This window comes from Bubalus kerabau, chromosome 8 (assembly GCF_029407905.1).
Source record: "Bubalus kerabau isolate K-KA32 ecotype Philippines breed swamp buffalo chromosome 8, PCC_UOA_SB_1v2, whole genome shotgun sequence".
NCBI classification, from domain to species: Eukaryota; Metazoa; Chordata; class Mammalia; order Artiodactyla; family Bovidae; genus Bubalus; species Bubalus kerabau.
The window spans coordinates 67,198,505-67,220,821 of NC_073631.1; the positions used below are offsets into that span (position 1 = coordinate 67,198,505).

The 22,317-nt window shown below is 39.9% G+C and overlaps 1 protein-coding gene across 4 annotated transcripts in view; it reads right to left on the minus strand.

The window, feature by feature from the left end:
- Positions 1 to 6,247: 6,247 nt before the first annotated feature.
- Positions 6,248 to 22,317, minus strand: part of AVL9 (AVL9 cell migration associated) — a 57,953-nt gene continuing 41,883 nt past the window's right edge. For 3 of the 4 annotated variants that reach the window (XM_055590449.1, XM_055590450.1, XM_055590448.1), the window contains 6 exons: positions 20,619 to 20,753; positions 18,945 to 19,164; positions 16,359 to 16,476; positions 13,795 to 13,848; positions 13,196 to 13,284; positions 6,248 to 10,779 (listed from right to left, as the gene is read on the minus strand). In XM_055590449.1, coding sequence (XP_055446424.1) covers positions 10,664 to 10,779; positions 13,196 to 13,284; positions 13,795 to 13,848; positions 16,359 to 16,476; positions 18,945 to 19,164; positions 20,619 to 20,753 — 732 coding nt within the window. In that variant the 3' untranslated portion in view covers positions 6,248 to 10,663. Of the gene's footprint in view, positions 10,780 to 10,931; positions 11,052 to 13,195; positions 13,285 to 13,794; positions 13,849 to 16,358; positions 16,477 to 18,944; positions 19,165 to 20,618; positions 20,754 to 22,317 lie in introns of all 4 variants that reach the window. The other variant, XR_008717900.1, reaches the window with a different exon arrangement.

Genomic DNA, 22,317 nt, shown 5'->3' on the forward strand with positions numbered 1-22,317 from the left:
TTCATCTGTTAAAACCTTACCTGAGAATTTCCATTTCTAAGGCATTTAGAGGGAGTGAATGATCTTTTGAGGGCACTGAGGCTTTGGTGTCTAAGAGACGATCTTGTACAAAGAACCAATTCAGGATCTCTGCAGCCGAGGCCGGTGCCCTGTAACTTCTGTCTCGGTGGTTTCCAGGAAGTGCTGCTGGGTGACTGTTTCCTAGGGCAGAGCCAAGGGGCAGGTGGAAAGGCTACTTCTCAGATTCTCTTCTGTCCTACTTTGGGCTAATCATTCCTCAGAGAACATGGTTCATCTGGTAACGTTGACCAGAATCAAAATTCCATGGATTAGACTGAATATAAATCAAAGTCCAGATGTTAACCACAGATGGACTTTTTGAATACACGAAGTATATCCTTCTTGCTGGTAAACTAAAAAGAGAGTTGCACCCAGGTTTAAATATATCCACACAGCAATGGTGGCAAGTGTCTCTTGGGTCTCTCTTTTGCCAAAAAGGAGTAACTTCAATGGGGACTTCTCTCGTGGTTCAGTGGTTAAGACTGAGCACTTCCACTACAGAGGGTGCGAGTTCCAACTCTGGTAAGGGAACTAAGATCCATGGCCAAAAAAGGTAACAACTGATGCTGAAGAGTCCTCTGTGCTCTCCTGGCACTGCCCACAATCACTTTGGAGTTGCTTTTCTTTCACCAGCCCCTAGTCTAAATGCTGTGGTGCCCAAGCCAGAATGAACTTTTCAAATGCAGCATCCTGCCACTTGCTCTTAGGAAGCCCTTTAAGGTTTTCCACTGGCCTTTTAGAGCAAGTCCGCCCCCCTTTGCCAGGCTGACAGGGATCTCTTTTTCCTGGTCTGGCCTTAGCCTCATCTCTTGCTCAGCTCTCCTTGCCATTTATGTTCTAGCCACACCAAAGAACATCTGCTGTTTCCCAGTCTTTGCCTATGCTGTTCTCCTAAGGCCCTGGAGCTCTCTGTATCTTACAGCTTCTTCCTCTAAACCCACCTCACTCCTAAAACCATTACAGTCTTCAGCGAAAGAAACATCTACAAGTGCATGTGTGCTCAGTCGTATCTGACTCTTTGCAACCCCATGGACTGTAGCCCACCAGGCTCCTCTGTCCATGGGATTTCCCAGGCAAGAATAATGGAGGAGTTACCATCTTCTCCTCCAGGGGATCTTCCCAACCTGGGATTGAACCAGCGTCTTTTGTGTCTCCTGCATTAGTAGGCAAGTTCTTTACCAGCTGAGCCAACATCTACTCAATCTCTAAAAAAGCAGCTGGCCGTCATGCTGTGGTCAAACTGGCCTGGGCTTTGACCCTTGACCCGGCCTTTACCATCCATGGTAACCATCCATATTAATTGTCCATCTCCCCCTGCTATGTGTGGGGCATATACTGTGTGTGTACACAGTAGGCACTCAAATGCTTGATGGGAAGAAGGTGGTATTTAAAATGCAGTATGAGGGACTTGCGTTAGTTTTAAGAGTGACTTCCCAGGGCAAGTAGTCAAATATGTGTACATCTTGGATCTCTGGAGGCCAGTATACATCTCCGCTACAGTGTTAGAAGTCCTTATTGCTAGTGGCTGCTCTGGACAGTTATGGACACACTGGACATTTATGTGGTTGTTAGATTTGGAGAACATCTGCCTTTCAAAATTAAAAAAAAAAAAAAAAGGATTCCTTCTGCCATCTTCATAAACTTATACTTAGGCGAAGTTCTGCAAAGGACCTGTAACAAAATGAGAAAAATATGGACAAATTAAATAAGTATAACACAAAGAGTTAATTATTTGATTCAAAGGGTTCACCTTTACTCTGATCTATGCTCTTCTCATGTTTTGGTATCAAAATGTCTTGGTAAGAAGTGACAGTAATAAGAGAAAGGCCAATATTATATGACATTGCTTATATATGGAACTTAAAAAAAATGATACAAATAATTTATTTATAAAACAGAAGTATTCACAGAGACATAGAAAACAAACCTATGGTAACCAAGGGGAAGGGGAGGGGGAAGGATAAATTAGGAGTTTGGGATTAAAATATACACACTACTGTATATAAAATAGATAACCAATAAGGATCTACTGTATAGCGCAAGGAGCTCTACTTCATATCTTATAATAACCTATAATGGCAAAGAGTATAAAAAATATAACTGAATCACTTTGCTGTACACCTGAAACGAACAAACACACTGTAAATCAATATATTTCAATAAAGATTTCTTAAAAAAACAAAAATAAATAAATAAAGAGTCTTACTCAGCAAAATAAGAAGTGCCAAGACTTCCTAGTCATACTGGGTAAGGAAGAGAGGGTGGGGATTGGGAAAGAAATTTCGGGTAGAGAAATTCTTTAAGTATGAAAAGGAAAACTGATACACTAGAAGATTATAGAGAATATCCTTATGACCTTGAGGTGGAAAAAAAATTTCTTAAACACAAAAAGGTAGGATTTCCTCTAATCTTAAGAGGAAAGATAAAAGTTTGACTACATTAAGAACTTGATTCAGCAAAAGAGACCATAAAGAATGAAGGTAAGCCACAGAACAAGAAATCTGCAATATAGTGAAGAAATAGTATCCAGCAATCCCTAACAATATATATCTATAGACAGACATATGCACACATACACACTCAAGCAGACAGACAAATAGAAAAATGGGTAAAAAACAAATAGGCATTTCCCCAAAGTGGAAATCTGAACAATCAATCAATAAATAAAAAGGTACTCAATTTTACAACAAGGAAATGCAAATTAAAACCCACAGTGAGATACCATTTTACACTCACCAAATCAGGAGAAATTTAAATTCCTGATGATACCCAAGCACTGGGGACGATGTGGAACAATGCTGTTCTCATGCCCTGCTGGTGGGAGGGTAAATAGCACCATCTCTTTGAAAACAAGTTGACATTAACAAAAAAGTTTAGAGGGATACATATTTCCATGCCTCCAGTTTCATTCCCACATTTATCCCCTACAGAAAATGCACATTAGGTGCACTGGAGGTGTATTCTAGAAGGGTCAGAGAAGCACTGATCCTCACGAAAACCTCAAACCGGAAATGGCCAACGCCTACCCACAGTAGAGGGGATAACTGTGCAGCTGTACAGTGAGACACCTTAGGAAACAGTGAAAGAATGATTTCCGAAAACCAAAATTAGGCAGAAAAAGACAATACCAATGAGGTGATTCCATTTATACATGTTCAAAGACCAAAACAATGCTTTGTGTATATATACATAGGAAGGAGGAGGTAGAACTATAAAGAAATAATTATCTCCAAAATCCAAGAACCAAATATCTCTGGAGGAAGAATTATGCTCTGGGAAAAACACAAAGGATGGGGCGTTTTAGGTGCTGGCAATACCCTATTTCCTCCCTGGGCATCGGTTGTATGACTGGTTAATCTTAATGTATACGTTTCTTTCCAGATGTATATCTCACACTTAATTTGCCATCCCTTTCTTAAAGTTTTGCTAGCTGAAAATCTCCAAAACTGGGAAGCATCTATTTGTGTGGTGCTCAATAAAGGCATCACAGACTCGATGGGCACAAATTTGAGCAAACTCTAGGAGATAGTGGAGGACAGAGGAGCCTGGCGTGCCGCAGTCCATGAGGTCGCAAAGAGGTGGACACGACTTAGCAACTGAACAACATCAATGATAAAAGCTGAGTCCAAGTATTTTAGAAAGAACTTAGGTTAGCCCGAGGGGAGACTCTGAAGAACAAGAGGGGTTGAAGCTGACTTTCAGTTAGTGTCTACAGGGCTTTTCTCAATGCTTATCCAACGGCTAGAGGGAAGGAAAGTGTCATCACAGCAAAGGTGTCAGTTAGCCGGGGGCTTGTGGAGGCCAGGGGGTCACTGGAGAAGCTCAGGACATTACTGTGTGGCAGACACTGAGTGCCTGATTTAGGAACCTGGATTTAATTCTGCAGACAGTTAAGTAGACTTGGAGGATTATCATGTCTGCTAAGTCACTTCAGTCGTGTCCAACTCTGGTGCGACTCCAGAGACGGCAGCCCACCAGGCTCCCCTGTCCCTGGGATTGTCCAGACAAGAACACTGGAGTGGGTTGCCATTTCCTTCTCCAATGCAGGAAAGTAAAAAGTGAAAGTGAAGTCGCTCAGTCGTGTCTGACTCTTTGCGACCCCATGGACTGCAGCCTACCAGGCTCCTCCATCCATGGGACTCTACAGGCAAGAGTACTGGAGTGGGGTGCCATTGCCTTCTCCGGATTATCATGTAGCAAGGGACAATTAAAAATACCCTAAAGTCTTAGGGAGATGAATCTGGGTGTGAGGGGTAGGGTGGACTGGAAGTAGGGAAACCAGTAAGGTGCAGGCATAATGGACCAGGAATGATGGAAGTGAGGGCTTCCCCAGTGGCTCAGCGGTAAAACATCTGCCACAATTCAGGAGACATAGGACATAAATTCAATGCCTGGATTGGGAAGACCCCTTGGAGGAGGGCATGGTAACCCACTCCAGTGTTCTTGCCTGGAGAATCCCATGGACAGAGGAGCCTGCCGGGCTACAGTCCACGGGGTCGCGGAGTCAGACACGACTGAAGTGACTGAGCACACAGGCACAATGGAAGTGAAGTTAGAATGAGATGGGACAGAGGTGAGTTACTGAGGAACAGTGAGAACTCAGTGACTGAACAAACTTTCAAAAACTTATTTTCTGTCCTTCCCAGCCCTTCCATTCTAAAGTTAACGAGAGAGATTCTGCTTTACAGGGATGAGTGACCAGAACCACATAAGGTCAGAAGAGGACTAGCAGACACTGACTTGATGCTGAGAGCCTGACTGAAGGTTTCAAAATTCTCTGCAACTACTTGAGAGTATTGCCAGGGAAGAGGTGGCAGCAGCGGAGCCTTTTCAGCAGCAGTAGAGTTGTTTGACTAGCAAGTTTTAAACTTTTCATTATGAAAATTCTCAAACATATACAACACCAGAATAGTCTAACAAACTCCTGTGTACTCAATCACCTGGCTTCAACAATGATCAGTATCTTATCAAGTGACTTTCATCATTTTCCCCACAGTCCACAGCTCTGGGCCCCAGGAGTGAACCTAGGTCCAGTGAAGGATAAAACCTACATTTAGAAATATATGAATCTTAGTTTTTGCATTCTGTGGGGATGTCAGTGGTTCCAAAAATAGGTATATACATGGGATCAAGAGCAACAAGTATGACCATTCAGTTCTCCTACCCCAGAGGCTCCCAGCCTGACTCCATAGTCATACAAAGCACGTTACCTATGCTGATGACTAGACCTTAGCCATCTTGACTGGAGTGGATCAGTCATGTGACGTGAAAGTCGAAGGCCAGTTAGGGGTTTGTCGATTGTACACTTGGGACAGATCAGTTCTGTTACTGAGCAGTTCCCCGAGCCTGTGATTACTGCAGGAGGAGGGAAGCCCTTCACAATGGGTGATTCCTTGGAAGAAACTGGCTCTATAATCATGCTCCTTCTAGATGTTGCCAGATTTGTTGATTGTATCTCCCATCCTATGAGAATGAACGCCAGGCAACGCTGATCCAGGAGACGAAGGGGGACCATCCTCTCACCATGGCAGAGCCTGAAGTGTAGGTCCCTGGGAAGGCAGGTCCTAGGGAAAGGGGAGATGCCAGTAGTGTCGAGCTCTACTGCCTCAGTCACCTTGTCAGATCCAGGCAGCAATGGTCCACGTTGTAAGAACACTGGTACCTTAAACTTAATCCTGCACTCAAGGAAGTGCCCATTCCCGGGAGGGCAAAGAAACTTGTCTCCTTCTTTGAAGCTGTTTTGCAAAACAGCTGTAAGGAAAGAAACCATGGTACATGGAAATACATATGAAAATGTGTTAGGAGTCCTCAGTGGCAATGTCAAGGCTATTCTGAAGCTCATCAGTCCAGATGGAAAAATGAGTTGCTTGCGACAATGCCCCTGTCCCCTGGGGATTTCTGTCAGTGAGCATGTGACAAGATGTTCTTGAATGACCAAGCTCTGGTTTGGCCGTATGCTGTGTAGCCCCAGGTTCTGAACATTCTTGCTGCAAGGGTAACCACCTCACAGACTCAAGTACCACCATAAGTAATTTCAAAACGACAGAGAAATAATGAGCAATGAGTCCTCTAGTTCTGCTAGTTTCCTAATAAACGAAGCTGGCCCTTCTGTGCATTGGTGAAACAGGCCAGAAACCACACTGAAACATGAAGGGTACTTCTAAGAAGACAGACCAAGTACACTGTATGCAGGACAAACAGGATAATTTATTCTCATTTTTCCTTAAAAGAAAGATACAGTAGAAGTTTTATAATTCAGTATGATTAGACGTGATTTATAATTTTAACATAAAAAAAAAACAAATGACAACAGAAACAAATAACTGTTATAAATTATAAAACTAACAGAGCAAAGAGAAACTACCTTTCTGATCGGAACATGTACCACAGCTATACTCCCTTAGAAAACTTTCTAAGATTTCTAAGCTAAAACTTCTTAGAAAGGGATCGGAGGAAAGCCTTCAATCTCAAGTATTTAAACTATTGCTGTACCCACTAAATGCTTTCAACAACTTGTTAATCAAGTGCTTCCTAAATTTAGGAACCAGTGACCAAGTGGCCTGAAATAAGTCTTGATCTTATCTTTCCAGCTATAAATTATTACTATTTCAAGAAAACAAAATATTTTCTAAGCAACGTTAAGTTTTCTAAAAACTTCAATTACCTTTTCTGGCTCAGTACCTGACTGAAATGTTCAAATGTTCATATTGCACACAAAAAAATTTGAGCAGCATACTATATGAGTGTGAGAAGCTGATGAATATTAAGATTGAGGAAACTCCCTAATGAGTCACATTTACATGATTTAAATATATACTTTCTATATCTTTAATTAATATAAGTAAAAAGGTAATCTTTAGAACAGCACAGAAATACAAATGCATTGGTTTTATAAAATATATTCAACCCCTTATACGTGCAACAATCTTTTAATTTTGGAGCTGCCACATAAGGGAGCTAGTTTCTTCTCCTTCATATGAAAGCAGGAAGTCATGTGTACAAAGTTATTTATGTGAGAAGAATAAAGAAACACATTCCTTTTCTTTGTCCTTGACAAATATTTATGGAATGTTGGGAATTATGAAAAAACAATTCCAATGTTACGAAGCCCAAAGACTTGGAATGAAAAAACTCCTAGCAACACATTGCGCTACGTGGAATGACAATCTTCTTCTAGAAACCAGGGCTGCGTTCTCTATCTTGTTTAGAGGATACCACAGAACTGGGTGGGCAGACTGAATGCTGTGCGGCTCTGAATACTCTGGCCACACAGTCAGAGCACGCCAGTGTCAATACCATCTCCAGAGTCCCAGCCAACTCCCCAATAGAGTAACAGGCCACATTCATCGGCTACCATCCTAACAGGCTACTTTCCAAAATTGCTGAAGCAGATAATAGTTCAAGGGTTCAGGATTAGTCCACTGGCCCCTCCCAGAGCTGGGTGTTCCTAAACTCATCACCACACCTCAGGGAAAAGGACCACTGGCTTGAACTTCCACAAAACCAAACCAAAATTTGCCTGCCAGGGAGATAAAGCTTCATTTTACAGCTTGTAACTAGCAGATGAAAAATCTAATTTCTTCATTAAAGAACTCGTACATCCTTTAGCATATTAAATACTGCTCCCAAAATTCTTTCATGCAGACTTTAAGAACCTCTCAGCTTTGCAACAATAAATGTCTCCTCTCTCCCTTCAAAGTTTGTTTCCTCCTTGCCTTTCTAAGTAAATTATCCTTTAAAAAAATTCAGTGTTTAATATAGGACTCAGAAAGCAAGATAAGGTTGAGGAGATCAGGTTATATGCTCTGGTCTGCTGCCCAAGGATATTACTGCTGTGTTTCTTAAAGCAAAAAGTGGAAGAGAATTGTTTTAGGGTCAGAGGGCTGGCAAATCACTAACGGATTTGGGGATAGACTATTCATCCTGGTTACAAGAGCCAATGCAAATACAAAATAACCACAAGCCACACTTTGACAGGCAACTTCTTCTATTCATTAGCCTGGGACACTTGGGGCAGCTTTAGCCCTCTTTCCCTTACCTATGTCATCGTCATTACAGTGCCTAGTAGGAATTAAAGCCAGGAACTTTTTCCAAACACTATCTTTAAGTCACCTGGATAGCAGAGAAGTGTCCACCAAGCTGTAGATGCAGTCTGTGTGCCTGGCGCACTCTGAAAAAGCCTGGCTGACCCTAGCTCCCTCAGGCCTACTTAAACACACTAAGTTCTCAGATGAAAGCACTGTGGCCAAGCAAAGCACCCATCTTTACCAGTGATATGTCCACAGACGGCCACATCCGTGCTGGCTGCTACGGCTCACAGAGCCAGGGACTGGAGGAAGCTATTGTTTCCAGGCTGCCGCTGGGCGGAGCCCAGAATCCAAACCTGAAGCGCAGGCCCCCAGGACCAGGGGCCAGGCCTCCTGCCTCTCCCTGTGCTGGCTGCCCTGGGCCCCGCCAACAATGTGACAGCTTGCACTCCCTGAAGACCCCCATACCTCCTAGAACCTGAAAGAATAAATATAGTTATGGTCGTTTGACCGTCTCTATGACAGAAGTTCTATCTTCTGAAATATTCATTTTATGTTGAAAGCCAGTTTAATGACCACTGTAAGGGTGGAACTCTTAACTGGAAACGTGAAGAGAAAGTTTCATTAAGGTGTGCATTAAAATGGGGAGTGATAGCAAAGCAAAGTTAAATTTTATGTAACTATTTTTATTTCAATGGGATTCCAAAGTGGACTGGGCTGCTTTGAATGACGAGAGATGAGAATTCACCCCAATCATACAAATCATACAAACTAAAGGATGAACTAGCAGCATGCTGGCTGACCCCTCACAGCACTATGAACGCTATCTGATACCCTATCATACTCTAGCCAATGACGCGCCCTTATGAAACAACGAGATGTTCGTCTCAGTGCAACTTTAAAGTACCTTTTAAAACTTTTGTTCGGTACTACCTTCTTCTCTTCAAACAGTATTTTCCTGAGAAAGCTTTCCTAGAAGTAAAATTAATGTTTCCCACAATAAGCCCTTTATCATCAATGAATTCTTAAATCATTATACTCAAAGGGAAGTATGCTTTAGGTTTGTAGGACTTGTGTTAAAACACAAATTGGAAAATTCAGGGATATATGGATTATGTCCCTATGCTTCATTTCACACACCCCAGTAGTGCTTCTTACACAAACATTTCTTAAAGGATAAATCAAATATAATCAAGAGTCCCCCTCCCTAATTAGGCCCCCGATTTTCTCAATACTCATCACATCAAATGTAGATTATATTCACAATGTATTTCCCAAGTATCTTTTGTTACTGAAAAAGCAGTCTGTCGCCTGTAAGTACTCTCTGAGAACACCCAATCAGAGTCCCCTTGAAAAGCAAATGAGAGCTGAGCCTGGCAGCTACATGAGGTCTCGTTGTGTAAAAATCTTCAGTTGTGAGCACACCTGTGTCTAACATGAACCCAGATGTCCTTCACAAAACATGACTAATATCATGGCTGAAGTTTTTCTTCTCTTGCTTTTCTAAATGTGAGCCAAGATGAGAATTCTATTTAATATTTACAGATCATCTTTTCTTTTGTAAATGCTTTTGGAAGGGGGTAGACATTGATTACATGAGGATTTTCTATCAGGGAAGGAGGAAGGCCAAGTGCCTCGAAAAGCTTCATGAAGAGTAAGACTGAGAAAAAACCTGTTAAATCTGTAAACACCCAATGGAAAACCGTCCAAAAGAAGAAATAGAAGGCACAAACTTCGGGTTAAAAAACGCATGTAAAGATTGCAACAGAACCTACCTAGGTCCTTAAAAGTCTTGCCCTAAATACACAGTTAAACTGTTGCAACTCGGCTGTAACCATCACCATGCTCATTCTTTGCACATCTACTTGAACAATTAGGAAGAGGAGGAAAGCACAGTGACACTCCTTGACACCTCAAAGCAAGTGTGTAGGATGGGAAAAGGATAAATTAAAACCACAAAACACTCCATCCTCAGAACTACCACTTCTGACTTCTATGGTTTCCAGGAGGAAGTGAATGACAAATTTGTTTTGTAGGTGAAGAACCAACCAACAAAAAAATCCTCATATAACTCAGCAAAATAACAGCAAAGGGTTGGATTGTATGGCCCCTCCACGCTATCAGAACATTTTAGGGCTCACTTTAGAGAAATTAAAATAGTAATATAACTTAATCTTAGCACGTATAAATATCCATCTGGATATTCAAACAGCAACAACAGAACAAAACTTACATCAAGGAGAAACTTTTCTAAAGTAAACAAATGTATAATGTCAGAACTCAAAATTCATTAGAAGGTTCGCTGTGTGTTTTAATCAGGCTCAGACTGAAATAAACGTAGTCAATTTAAACCCCAACCTGGGAAGCCGTCCCGGCTGCGGTTGTGGTTTTCATCTTTTCAGTGTCCCATGACATTCATTTAGACAGAGGGCAACCGTCCATGTAAACAGTTCGACCTATTGGTCCCCTGCTGTGGACCTGCAGCCGATGAAGAGGAACAGTCTGGGAGCAGCAGACAGACAGGGGACGCTTAAAACTTAAAAAAGCGACAGCAGCTTCTGGGTGGCTTGCTCGGCTCAGGGTTTCCCGTCAGGCAGCTCAGTGAGACTCTGTGGAGTGGAACTGGTGAAAGTAGAAAGCCATGAAGACATAGCTGTCTTCGCACTGGAAAAAGCTCCTCCAACCGACTGGCCTGAGTGGAAAGGAGGGGAAAAACAGAAGGAAAATGGTCTTCACTTCTGTTAAGAGACACTGAAAAACCAATGCTACTTAACTGCAACACATTGATACGTTAATAGGTACTACAATAAAACTGACACTTCTAGTTTCAAAATAATCCCTTACCATGGGAATGTCTAAGAGGAGCCTGACTAGTGTCTGGGGATAAGACACTGCTCTCCTAAGTATTTTGAAAGTCTTGGGGAAACTTTTCCCAGGCCAGTGGTTCTTAAATGACTTGGAGAGCTAAAAAACAAAACAAAACAAAAAAAACACAACAAAACAAAACCAAACTTCTATGTGCTCTCTGTAACCCAAATCCAAGTTTATAAGTGAAAACCACCTACAAGAAAGAGTTGTTAGGCTGCTTAGGGAAATTTGTTATTGTCATCTAAAATCATGTTGCATCACAGGACTTCCCTGGTGGTCCAGTGGTTGGAAATCTGCTTTACAAAGCAGGGGAAAATGGGTTTGATCCCTGGTCGGGGAACTGGCATTCCACATGCCTCGGAGCAACTAAGCCTATGCACCACAACCACAGAAAAGCCTGCAACGCTGAAAGACAGGCCCGAAGCACTCAAATAAATAAAATAAATAACCATGGTGCACCAAATTAAAACATACAGAGCTCTATCTGCCTGAGGTCTGTTTTGCTTTTAACAGCATTATCTCAAAAGCTGATGTTATAATGAAATTATTTAAGTTGAATCATACACACTCACTGTTCTTGGAGAGGGGAGTGTGCAAGAAGGGAACAGGCCATAGAATTTAAATATCAGCAGCATCACTAAAAATTAACTGACATCATATACCTTTGATGAAGTAGAATTTTTCTATCAAAAACAAAGATTTCAAAATAAGTCAAAGGTATAATATTGTATGGAAATAAATGCTTATATATTTAATTCTATTCCCTTGTACAGGGGTGACAGGACTGTGTACCCCGTGTTTGTCTTTAAGTCTGTAGAATAGTTCTCTTACCCATCTCCAGATGTACAGGACATTAGAGCTAGGAGGGCCCTGGCACAGAGATTACCTAGTTCTGGGGCTTTAGAGTTGTGTTCAGTAAGGGTTAGTCAGCTAACCTTTAGCTAACCCTTAGCTCTCAGGAGCTAAGGAATGAGATGGGCCCAATTTTTAATACTGATATTACAAAACAAATGTAGCCAAGTGTAAATAACCGGGCACTTGAGATAACTGGGAGTTCCCTGTACACTGTTACATGATTTCTTTAAGTCTGAAATAGTATAAAAGTAAACAGTTAAAAATATAGGAAAGAAGGAACAAGAAATTTCTTTAGAAAAAGAGATGGCTGCTACTGCTGCTGCTGCTAAGTCGCTTGAGTCGTGTCCGACTCTGTGCGACCCCATGGACTGCAGCCTACCAGGCTTCTCCGTCCATGGGATTCTCCAGGCAAGAACACTGGAGTGGGTTGCCATTTCCTTCTCCAAGAAAAAGAGATGGAATAATCTTCAAAACAGCCAAAGTGAAAAAAGCTAGGTACAGAAGGGTATACCTAACAACCATTTGTCTGGTTTTGGTATCAGGGTAATACACCCTCATAAAACAAGTTGGGAGGTATTACCTCAACCATTACTTTCTGAAAGAGTTTGTATAAAATTACCATTATTCCTTAAGTGTTTGATAAAATTCGTAAGTGAAGCCACCTGGGCTTAGATTACATTTAAAAACTTGTAACAAGCCTTTAAACTTTAACTCCATTTATTTAATATACTTAGGGCTATTCAGATTTTCTATTTCTTTAATGCATTGGTTTTGGCAATTTGAGTCTTTCAAGGATTTTGTAGATTTCATCTAAGCAGTTGAATAACTGCCACAAGATTATTCATAGTATTACCTAATTATCCTTTTAATTTCTGTAAGATCTATAGTGGTATCCCCTCTTTCATGCCCAATACTGGTCATTTGTATCTTCTTTTTCTCTTTACTAGTCTGTAGAAGTATCATTAATGTGATCTTTTCATAAAAACAATTGTTGGTTTTCACTGATCTTCTTTACTATGTGATACTACCTTAAAAGACAGCTGCTCCTAATGCCTACTTTATTATTATATAAATAGTACTCTACTATTTATAAAGAACTGTGGGCAGCTCAGGGACAGAACGAGAAATCCAGAGAAGTTTGATTCCTGATAACAGAACAGATATGACAACATTTGCTAAACTTGGTTTGGCATTATCTAGTGTCACAAGCATTGTTTTAATGAATAAGACCAAAATTAAAAAGAAAAACCACTGTATATTCAACCATCTTGCATTATTATGTGATACACACATCTCTGCAACTTTATGTGTTTATCAGTGACATACTGAGGATAGAGAAGAGATGTTTTATGATTCCAATCTGTTCCTGCCTAAGACATCCTTACCAACAGCTTTTCCTGTTTGTACAACATTCCGACTTGTTGTAACCATGACGTTTCCAAGTTTTTTGCCACGCTCACTGTTTTGAACAGAACTGAGTAAAGGAGAGAAATGTTAAGTAAGTAAAGTTAAAAAAAAAAATCACTCACATATACATTAACCACTCTATAATCATCCCCCAAATCAGAATTATTGAGAAAAGATAAATAATTCATTATTTGTTGTACATCAATTAATTTACTAATATTTTAAATACAGGAATTTTCAGAAAATTTTAAAAGAATATACAGATGAGCCAGAAAGTAGTGTAAGGACATAAGGATGTATGGTTATACATAATTTGTATGGTCATAATTTGCTAAAGTTACTTCACCAGAATAAAAATGGCAAATCCTGCTATTAGTTCACACCATTCTCCATGGAACAGCAGTGTTTTCATTTTGAAACATACACACTGCTGAGCTAGAGAACGTTATGCACATATTTGGTTACTATTTGAAGCACAAGTCTATGAAGTGGAGAAAAACAATTCCCAATTAGCGATGAAACACATGGCATGAATTCAGACAGAAGAACGTTCCTAGTATTTTCCCTAAATACTCACTGTGAGAATCTTAACTTCATGTCTGACACTGAGTACTGTCCTTGGAAAGGATGGCTGTAAAACAAAGTTTGAGTTTAGACTATGAGTATCTCACCAGTGAAGCTGCAACACAGAGTTATCACAAGGAAGTGTCAGGAAACTGCACTGGGGTGACTCAGGAGGGCGGTGGCGCTCCAAACGCGACACCGGAAATAGGGCTCCGATCACAGCTCTCCACTCCCAGTCACGGAGTCTCTCTCAGCTTACGTACTTTGCTTGTAAAATAGGTGTTTTTTTTTTTCCTTGGGTGGGGTTGGTTTGTGTTAGTGCTGCCCTAATGTTCTTCTTTGGTCTGAGGTGGGGCCCAAGCACCAACATTTTAAAAAAGCTCCTGGGACAGTCAGGGTTAGAGTCCCTGACTTTGGCCATGGCTTGATTCTGGCCATCTTATAAATGGGTGCTATTGGTCAAAGGAAGATTTAATCTGTGTTATCAGAAAAGCAACTCAAAGTGCAGATCTTAGGGAAACAGTATGTATAAAAATCAGGGAACCTGATCAACATTACACTATAAAACAAGGAATCAGTAAACATTCAGATTCTTATCTCATACACAGGGCAGGGGTCCTTCTGTCAATGTCTAACAAAGAAAGTGACAAAAAAAAAAAAAAAAAAGTCACCCTGGTGAAATTTGCAGCCACTTATTGAAACATTAAAACGCTATTATGTGGCTAATTCATGTGAATGTATGGCAAAAACCACCACAATATTGTAAAGTAATTAGCTTCCAATTAAAATTTAAAAAATGCTATTATGGCTTTTCAAATGATAACAAATTTATTTACTGGTCACATTAGGCATACATAACAACCTCTCTTTTATCTGGATTTCCGAATCACCAGTTGAAAGCATTGAGAGGACTTAATTTTCTAATCTTTAGGAGTGGAAGAAAGTGTTTCAAAGATCTCAAACCTTACATTTAGTTTTGAATATTTCTAAATTATATGCCCTGATGACAGCTGAAGACTATCATCATTTCTGTTTTTAATTTGGTGAAAATACTGAAAATCTGCTGACTATCATATCTGCATAATTTCCCGATCGAATTTTCTGGTCTTTTGCTTCAACTTTCTTTCTCCTCAACCTAAATAACCTCAGTTATTTACATAGTTTTAAAAGTACTGTTTTCACAATCCTTTAAAACACATGCCAGCTAATCCTCATAAGGACCTGCATTAAAATCTGTAGCACTGCTTCAAGTTAAAGGCACTACAGCAGATGCAGCAGCTGAGTAAAGATCTGTCCAGGCTAACAGAGACCCAGGGGAGGAGACAGAGCTGTGAACGGCCACTCCCCCAGCACCGCTGCAACCAGCGCCACTGGGCAAGCAAGCTCACATCTGTTTCTCTTCATTACTCTTTAGAACACAGACCTTGTGGTTAGTGAGGGAGAAGACCTTGAACTTAGTCCTTTCATTTAATTCCATTAGTGTTTTTGCCTTTTAATTCTGTGTTTTTACCACATCCAAATGGCAATCTAGGTTTCTGCCATAGCCCAGTATGAGGACGAAATTCACCAAAACTGGTCCTGAACCTAGTCACGGTTCTTGATGGATAAGTTTAGCAGACATGTTCTCCCAACCCCTGCTTCCTTGCAGATGCTTCTGCAAGTTACAATGACATAAATCCCTGGGTTTTGTGTGTGTAGCCCCACTAAAGCACATTCCCAAGTCAAGTTTACCCAAGTTCCTAAATAATATGGTAATCAGTACTAAGTTGATTTTTGTCATATTTTCATGAAGAAGTAAAGTTTAAAATACAATTATACTCCAATAAAAATTAATTAAACACATACACCAAAAAAACACAAATGAAAACAAAAGTTCAATGTATACTTATATCATGAAGAAATTAAAATCCTTTCATTTAGACGTTCCCAATATGTACACATTATATCAATTGATCTCCTTAGACTCCACTCTCCCATTCACATGGTGTTTTTTCTTAATGGCCCAATTCTCTAGCACATTTAAATGCCTTTTACGTGGAATAAAGTCTTTGCTCAGTCAACAGTCAATATTATGACAGGTATTAAATTTTGTTGGATCTTAGAATCTGATATGGAAATGGCACCAGATTTTACTGCTTATCTAGGAATTCAAATATTGACTTTAGTTGGTCACACTTCATATTTTACAATAACCTCTCAGTTTTAACCAGTGCTATTTCCCTCAAGGCTTCTATCTCGCTTGACCATTCTGCTGAGGCAAAAATCCAGAGAAAGGGAGGAAAGATCGATATGACATATGAGCATCCCCACAGGCTAGGACTTTCGTCTCCTAATTATACTGGAAGCTGGGAGAAATGTTAGCGCTTCCAAAATGTCTTGTGCTTTGTGAGTAAGAAGTGTGAATAGGGAAGCAGTTTCAGCTGCTTCCCTGTACTTAGGAGCCTTTTTTATTAAAAAATCTATTTAAGGGATTCTTGAAGATATTCACAGTATCATCAGAGTTCAGACATGATTTTCTTTATTTGGAAACCCTTAATAAGTCAACCACCTCTATCACCCTGTAGAGGATGTGCTTACTTTGGATTTATTTCTGCAAGTGCTGGATGCTTGTTGCTGTTCCAGACCCTGTAGTTGTGAGTGTTCTTCCATGCTGTAACAAAGGTCGTCCCATAGTCCGATAAGATCTTTTCATTATCTGTCAAGTAAATATTTGAAAGTTGGGCTGGACTGTAGCCAGTCAGGGTTATAAAGATTAATAACCAATAACAGTAAAGAAATGGCTTTAGCCTCCCTGTCCCCTGCTGCTTTCTTGGGGAGAAAGGCTACCAAATGTCAGGAATCTTGGGTCAAGTTCCAGAACCCTAGTAAGAAGCTATGTGGCTTTTGCTAAGTCACTTGATCACCTGGAATTTCATTTTTCTTACTAGAAAATAAGGGGGTTGAGCCAAATATTTTCTAAGGTTCCTAAAAACTCCAAAATATTTCCATGTTCTCCTCACCAAGGTAAGGAGGCATAGTACTATTTATTAAAAACTATAGACTAGAGTGGGTTAAACATACTGACATACATATATATATGGAGTAGGCAATTAGGGTATTTTTTAAAAATCTTTTCACGAACACCATTTTCTAAGAAAGGAAATTAGAATAATTGGTTCTTTTTAGCCATTCTTTTTTCTTTATCTTACTATTCGGTGAAACTCATTCTTGAGCCTCCATGCATTTCATGGTCAAAATACTTAATAAGGGGATTTTCATATATTTAATGCATAAAACTTTTTGGCTTCATCACTATCAAGAGGAAGCTTCAATCCACAGTGCTTCTTCTACTTGGTAGAACAGAAAAGGTTTGGAGAACTGATTCAAATGGCTATTGCTTCATATATTAATTCCAAGTTGCTTGCTTTGAAGGTGAAACACGTGACTTTCGTCGCTGGGAGAGGAAGAAAAGAACATTCATGGTTCTGTATGCACCATAAGGAAGTGCTTTTAAGAACATATTCATCAATCAGCTCACTGGGCTAAATTTCCTTTAAAAGCTTGGGTGTGAACCAGACTACTTGGGTTGAAGTCCAGCTCAGTCTCCTACCAGGGGGAAGAGCAAGTTATTTAACCTCTCTGTGCCTCACTTTCTCAAATCTGTAAAATGAGGATGACATGGTATCTACCTCTAAGATTGCTGGGACGATGAAATGAGTTAGTAGATGTTAAGTGCTCAAAAAAAAATAAGGGTGTGTCTCCACACATGTTAAATGTTCCCTCTGAAAATACATAGCTACTGTGTACTCAGGAAAATATTTTTAAGAAGTAAATTAATTACTCAGGAACATACATGACTGGTGGAGACTTGGGTTTTCTTAATAGATAAACTGAGTGATTCTGGGTTAGAGGATTTAATTTGGGGATCTCAGTTGCTACAATTGTAGAAGAGGCAGACACTTAAAAAAAAAATCCCATTAACAAATAAGGAGTCACTCCATAGATTTCTTAATGATTGAAGAACATGCCTGAAGCCTGGATTTAAAACTCTACATATACTATTGGAAAAACTATCTAGGAGGTGGCAGCAGTGGGGTTGATTTAAACAACTACTGACACCACAACGTGAAGGTACTTAAACACTGTGGAACCATACACTTATAAATGGTTAAGATGGTAAATTTTATATGGATTTCACAATTTTTAAAAAAGCAACCTGGAAACAGTTGGAGAGATCATTGAGAAGCAGGAAAAACAGAAGCTCCATATGCTTTTAACAACCTTACCACCATCACTACCAAATCTGCTGCTGCTGCTAAGTTGCTTCAGTCGTGTCCAACTCTGTGCAACCCCATAGACGGCAGCCCACCAGGCTCCCCCATCCCTGGGATTCTCCAGGCAAGAACACTGGAGTGGGTTGCCATTTCCTTCTCCAATGCATGAAAGGGAAAAGGGAAAGTGACACGACTCTTAATGACCCCACGGACTGCAGCCTACTAGACTCCTCCGTCCATGGGATTTTCCAGGCAAGAGTACTGGAGTGAGGTGCCAGTGCCTTCTCCGACTACCAAATCTACTGATTTGCTAATATGCAGGGTGGCAGGTGTCCCAGGTGTGAAAGCTCATTGCAGAGCTTCATTTTCTCCTTGAATATATTCGTTTCTATGGGGAATGAGAATTTTAACACAGGAGCGATTCTATGTTTGCCTGATCCATTTTAAACATTTAATAGGGATACTGTCAGAATGTGATCTGCAATGATTTGTTTTTTTAATTTTTTTTCCATCCCTCGTATATCTTAAAAACATGTAAGCAGTGTTTATAAATAGCACTCAACTACTGATATATCCTTCCATATGGTGGAATACTAAGTCATGTAAAAAAGTGATGAAGATCTGCATTTACTCTCTTGATACATGTTTATATTATAAAGAAAAACTAAGCTATAAAAAACATGAAAAATGGGATCCATGTTTGCAAAAAGACTACCATGAACACTACAAAACTAAAATCCAAAACATATTCATAGAAAAAGGTCTAGAAGGATATGAATTACTCAAACTGTGAAGAGTAGTTAATTCTATATGTGTGGAGTGACAGGTAATTTTTCTGATCACTTTATTTCTTATGCAATTCAAAGCATCCAGAGTTAACAAAATGAGAAAGTGACTGTGAGCTCCTTACCTAGCTGCAGTGTGGCGGCCAACAGTGCGTGAATATAGACTGCAAACTGTGCTCGGATCCACTCGTCACCTCCCTCCCAGCCCGTGCCATCCAGGAAGACGTCGTCCCGGTTCTCAGTCACGTGCCTCACTAGGTAATCTGCGAACCTTAGGTCTGCAGTGGTTGGATTGAGCAGCTTCCTAAGTTCTGGATCATGGATCTGGATCAGAGCTTCTTCTACCTAGAGGGTTCCCAGGTACAAGTCAGAGTCTGGGCATTCATGCAGACATCCATGCCACACTTTAATGAGTAACTACTGGGAAGTTGAGTTGGAAATAAAAAATATGAATAAAATAGCATTCTCAAAAGATGAGCCTAAGAAAAAGACAGGCTTTTTATTCTGAAGCTGTTTCTTATTTTTCACTATTTAAAAAAATGCTCATTTTTTGTTCTTACATGCATAAATACTTAATTTTGAATTATAAAAGTGATTCATGTTGACAAATATTTTGGAAAATATAGAAATGTACAGTAAAAATCACCTTTATCATACAAATAGAAATGAATACAATTAATTAAATACAATTACTAAAAATTTTTGCTTTGACTGCACAGATACTTTGGGGTATATTTATTATGTAATACTTGACACAGAAAGAACTATATGTAACTTACAGGTTAAAGTATAATAATAAATACCCATCAGCTTGCCAACCAACTTTAGAACTAGAATGTAACAATAATGTTTAAGAAAACTCTGTGGTCCTTTCATCTATATCCTCCTGTCTTGGAAGGTATAATATATGTATTTTTCTCCCTCAATATTGGGATCCATATAGCTTTGAATCCCAGATTTTTAATTTATTGTATTATAAACATTTCCCCAGGAAGCACATTCTGGTACTTTCTGTTAGGAACTACAGAAAACTTAGGGTGGCTGAAATCCCCTCCACCCATTTGTAAAAATTATTTTAATTGTAAAAGTTAACAAATTATTTATACTTCTATATTAATAAGATATCAAATGTTTATCTCTAGCTCCTTCCACTTGATATTGGGGCATATTAAACAAGGTAGAGGTATTTAAACTATTTAAATGATAAACATACTTTTATTGTGAGACTATAGTAAGACTCGGAGAAGGCAATGGCACCCCACTCCAGTACTCTTGCCTGGAGAATCCCATGGACGGAGGAGCCTGGTAGGCTGCAGTCCATGGGGTTGCGAAGAGTTGGACATGACTGAGCGACTTCACTTTCACTTTTCACTTTCATACATTGGAGAAGGAAATGGCAACCCACTCCAGTGTTCTTGCCTGGAGAATCTCAGGGACGGGGGAGCCTGGTGGGCTGCCGTCTATGGGGTCGCACCGAGTCGGACACGACTGAAGCGACTTAGCAGCAGTAAAGTAAGACAATCTCTAGATTGCCTTGGTAGGAATCCTGGCTCATCCACTTAGCAGCTATCTGATCCCCTCTGTTCCTTAGCTTCTTCAGGTGTGATACGGACAGTAACAATGCCTATCTCACAGGTTGTTATGAAAACTAGATAAGTTCATATGCCTAAGGTGCTTACGATGCCTGGCAAAGGAAGCAATTATGACCACTATTAGTGTTATTACTATGCCCCAAATTCCATTTAAAAAAGAAAAACAGGGACCAGCAGTCAAGTATCTGCACTCAGATGTCAACTTACTTCCACAATGGCATCACTGAGGTGTTTCTGTTGTCGAAAAAGGATATTAGTAGCTCCAGCAACAAATCCTCGAATGGTGACATCAGAGAGAAGATGATGCTGCTGCAATGCCATATAAGGCAAACACAGATATCCCTATGAATTACAAGAGTAGAAAATGTTAGAAAAGTAATGGAACAGCCATGTCTCTCATAACAGCTGGTGTTTTGGTGGTTCAGTCACTAAGTTGTGTCCAACTCTTTGCGACCCCATGGACTGGGCCATGGTAGCCCACAAGGCTCCTCTGTCTATGGGATTTTCCAGGCTAGAATACTAGAATGGGTTGCCATGTGCTTTTCCAGGGGATTTCCCCCACTCAGGGATGGAATCTGGGTCTCCTGCATCACAGGTGGATTCTTTACCAACTGAACCACCAGGGAAGCCCCTCGTCAAGCCTAGACAGCTAATAGTAGGAAAGGAAAGTTCCAATCTTCCTACAACCTCATGCTATTCCTAACACAGCTGATCTTTGAATCAACACAATAATATACCAATAATAACAACCACAGGTCCTGACTGTATTAAGGCCAGTTAATTGCTAACCTGCTCCATTAATGGTCAAATCTTGGCAAGGTGGTCTAACATGAAGGTTTGTCTTGTGTGACCTCTTGGCTTTCAGTTCAACTTAAAAGCTACTATAACGATCAAGCTAGGTTTTTTTTTTTTTTTTTTTCCATTTAGGAGTGAAGTACTAATATTAAGCCCATTAAAAGTCTGCCGTTTATTAGAAAGCTGTTCCTTCTTCCAGTAAAATTTTAAAACACAGGCATTTGCACATAACCACCAAAGTACTCTTGTGAGAATAGCAAAGCACTGCATGGCAATTATTTTACTGTCCTATAATTTAAAATGATACAGTATTTCAAGATATTTGCTACTAAATGTTCAAAGCAAAAATGACCATGGCAGTAGTTATGTATTTAAAATTTCCAGTTGAATTGCATTTGAAAATGCCATTGCCCTGAAATTTATATTTTAACTGCCAAACCACAGCAGGGAGTTAAGTGTACAAAAAAAAAAGCCTATATCCTGAGAAAAAAGGAATGCTAACACTGGAATGATGCACTGAAGGAAAATCAAGATAGGTCTCAACAAGTGGCATAATTTGTGTATAAAGCCAGGAGGGAGGACTCGCTGAACTCCTGAGTTTGTTTTCTATCAAGTTCGATGACAGCTTTATTTATTTGTTATCCTAATCATTTTTAAAAAAATAAAACAAAACACTGAACCACAGTTATCCAGATAATGTCTTGTTTCTACCATGAGAATTTCTCTGAGGGAAGGAGACACCATTTCTGCTACTTCATGTCCTTCCCTATGTCTAGGATGTACCATACCGCCAGCTATTAGGAGAAGACATAAGAGAAGACTTCCAGAAGTTGGAATACATGTCTGGTAAACTAGTTTCATTCTCCTTCTTGACAATGTTTTCCTCCCCTCTATAAAATGCGAAATAGCAGAAGCAGCAAAAATAAACCCATGTCTATGCCTTACACATATTCAGTATATAGTGCTTCTCAACCCACGCCCTCTTGTGACTAAAGGTGGAAAGGACCCATGCTCATGCCAAAGCACTCAAATGGCTGGCAGACTCATGGGTCATACTTTACCTTGTGTGCTACGTATTAAAAACTTGTTACCTATTTCTTTTTTTTTTTTG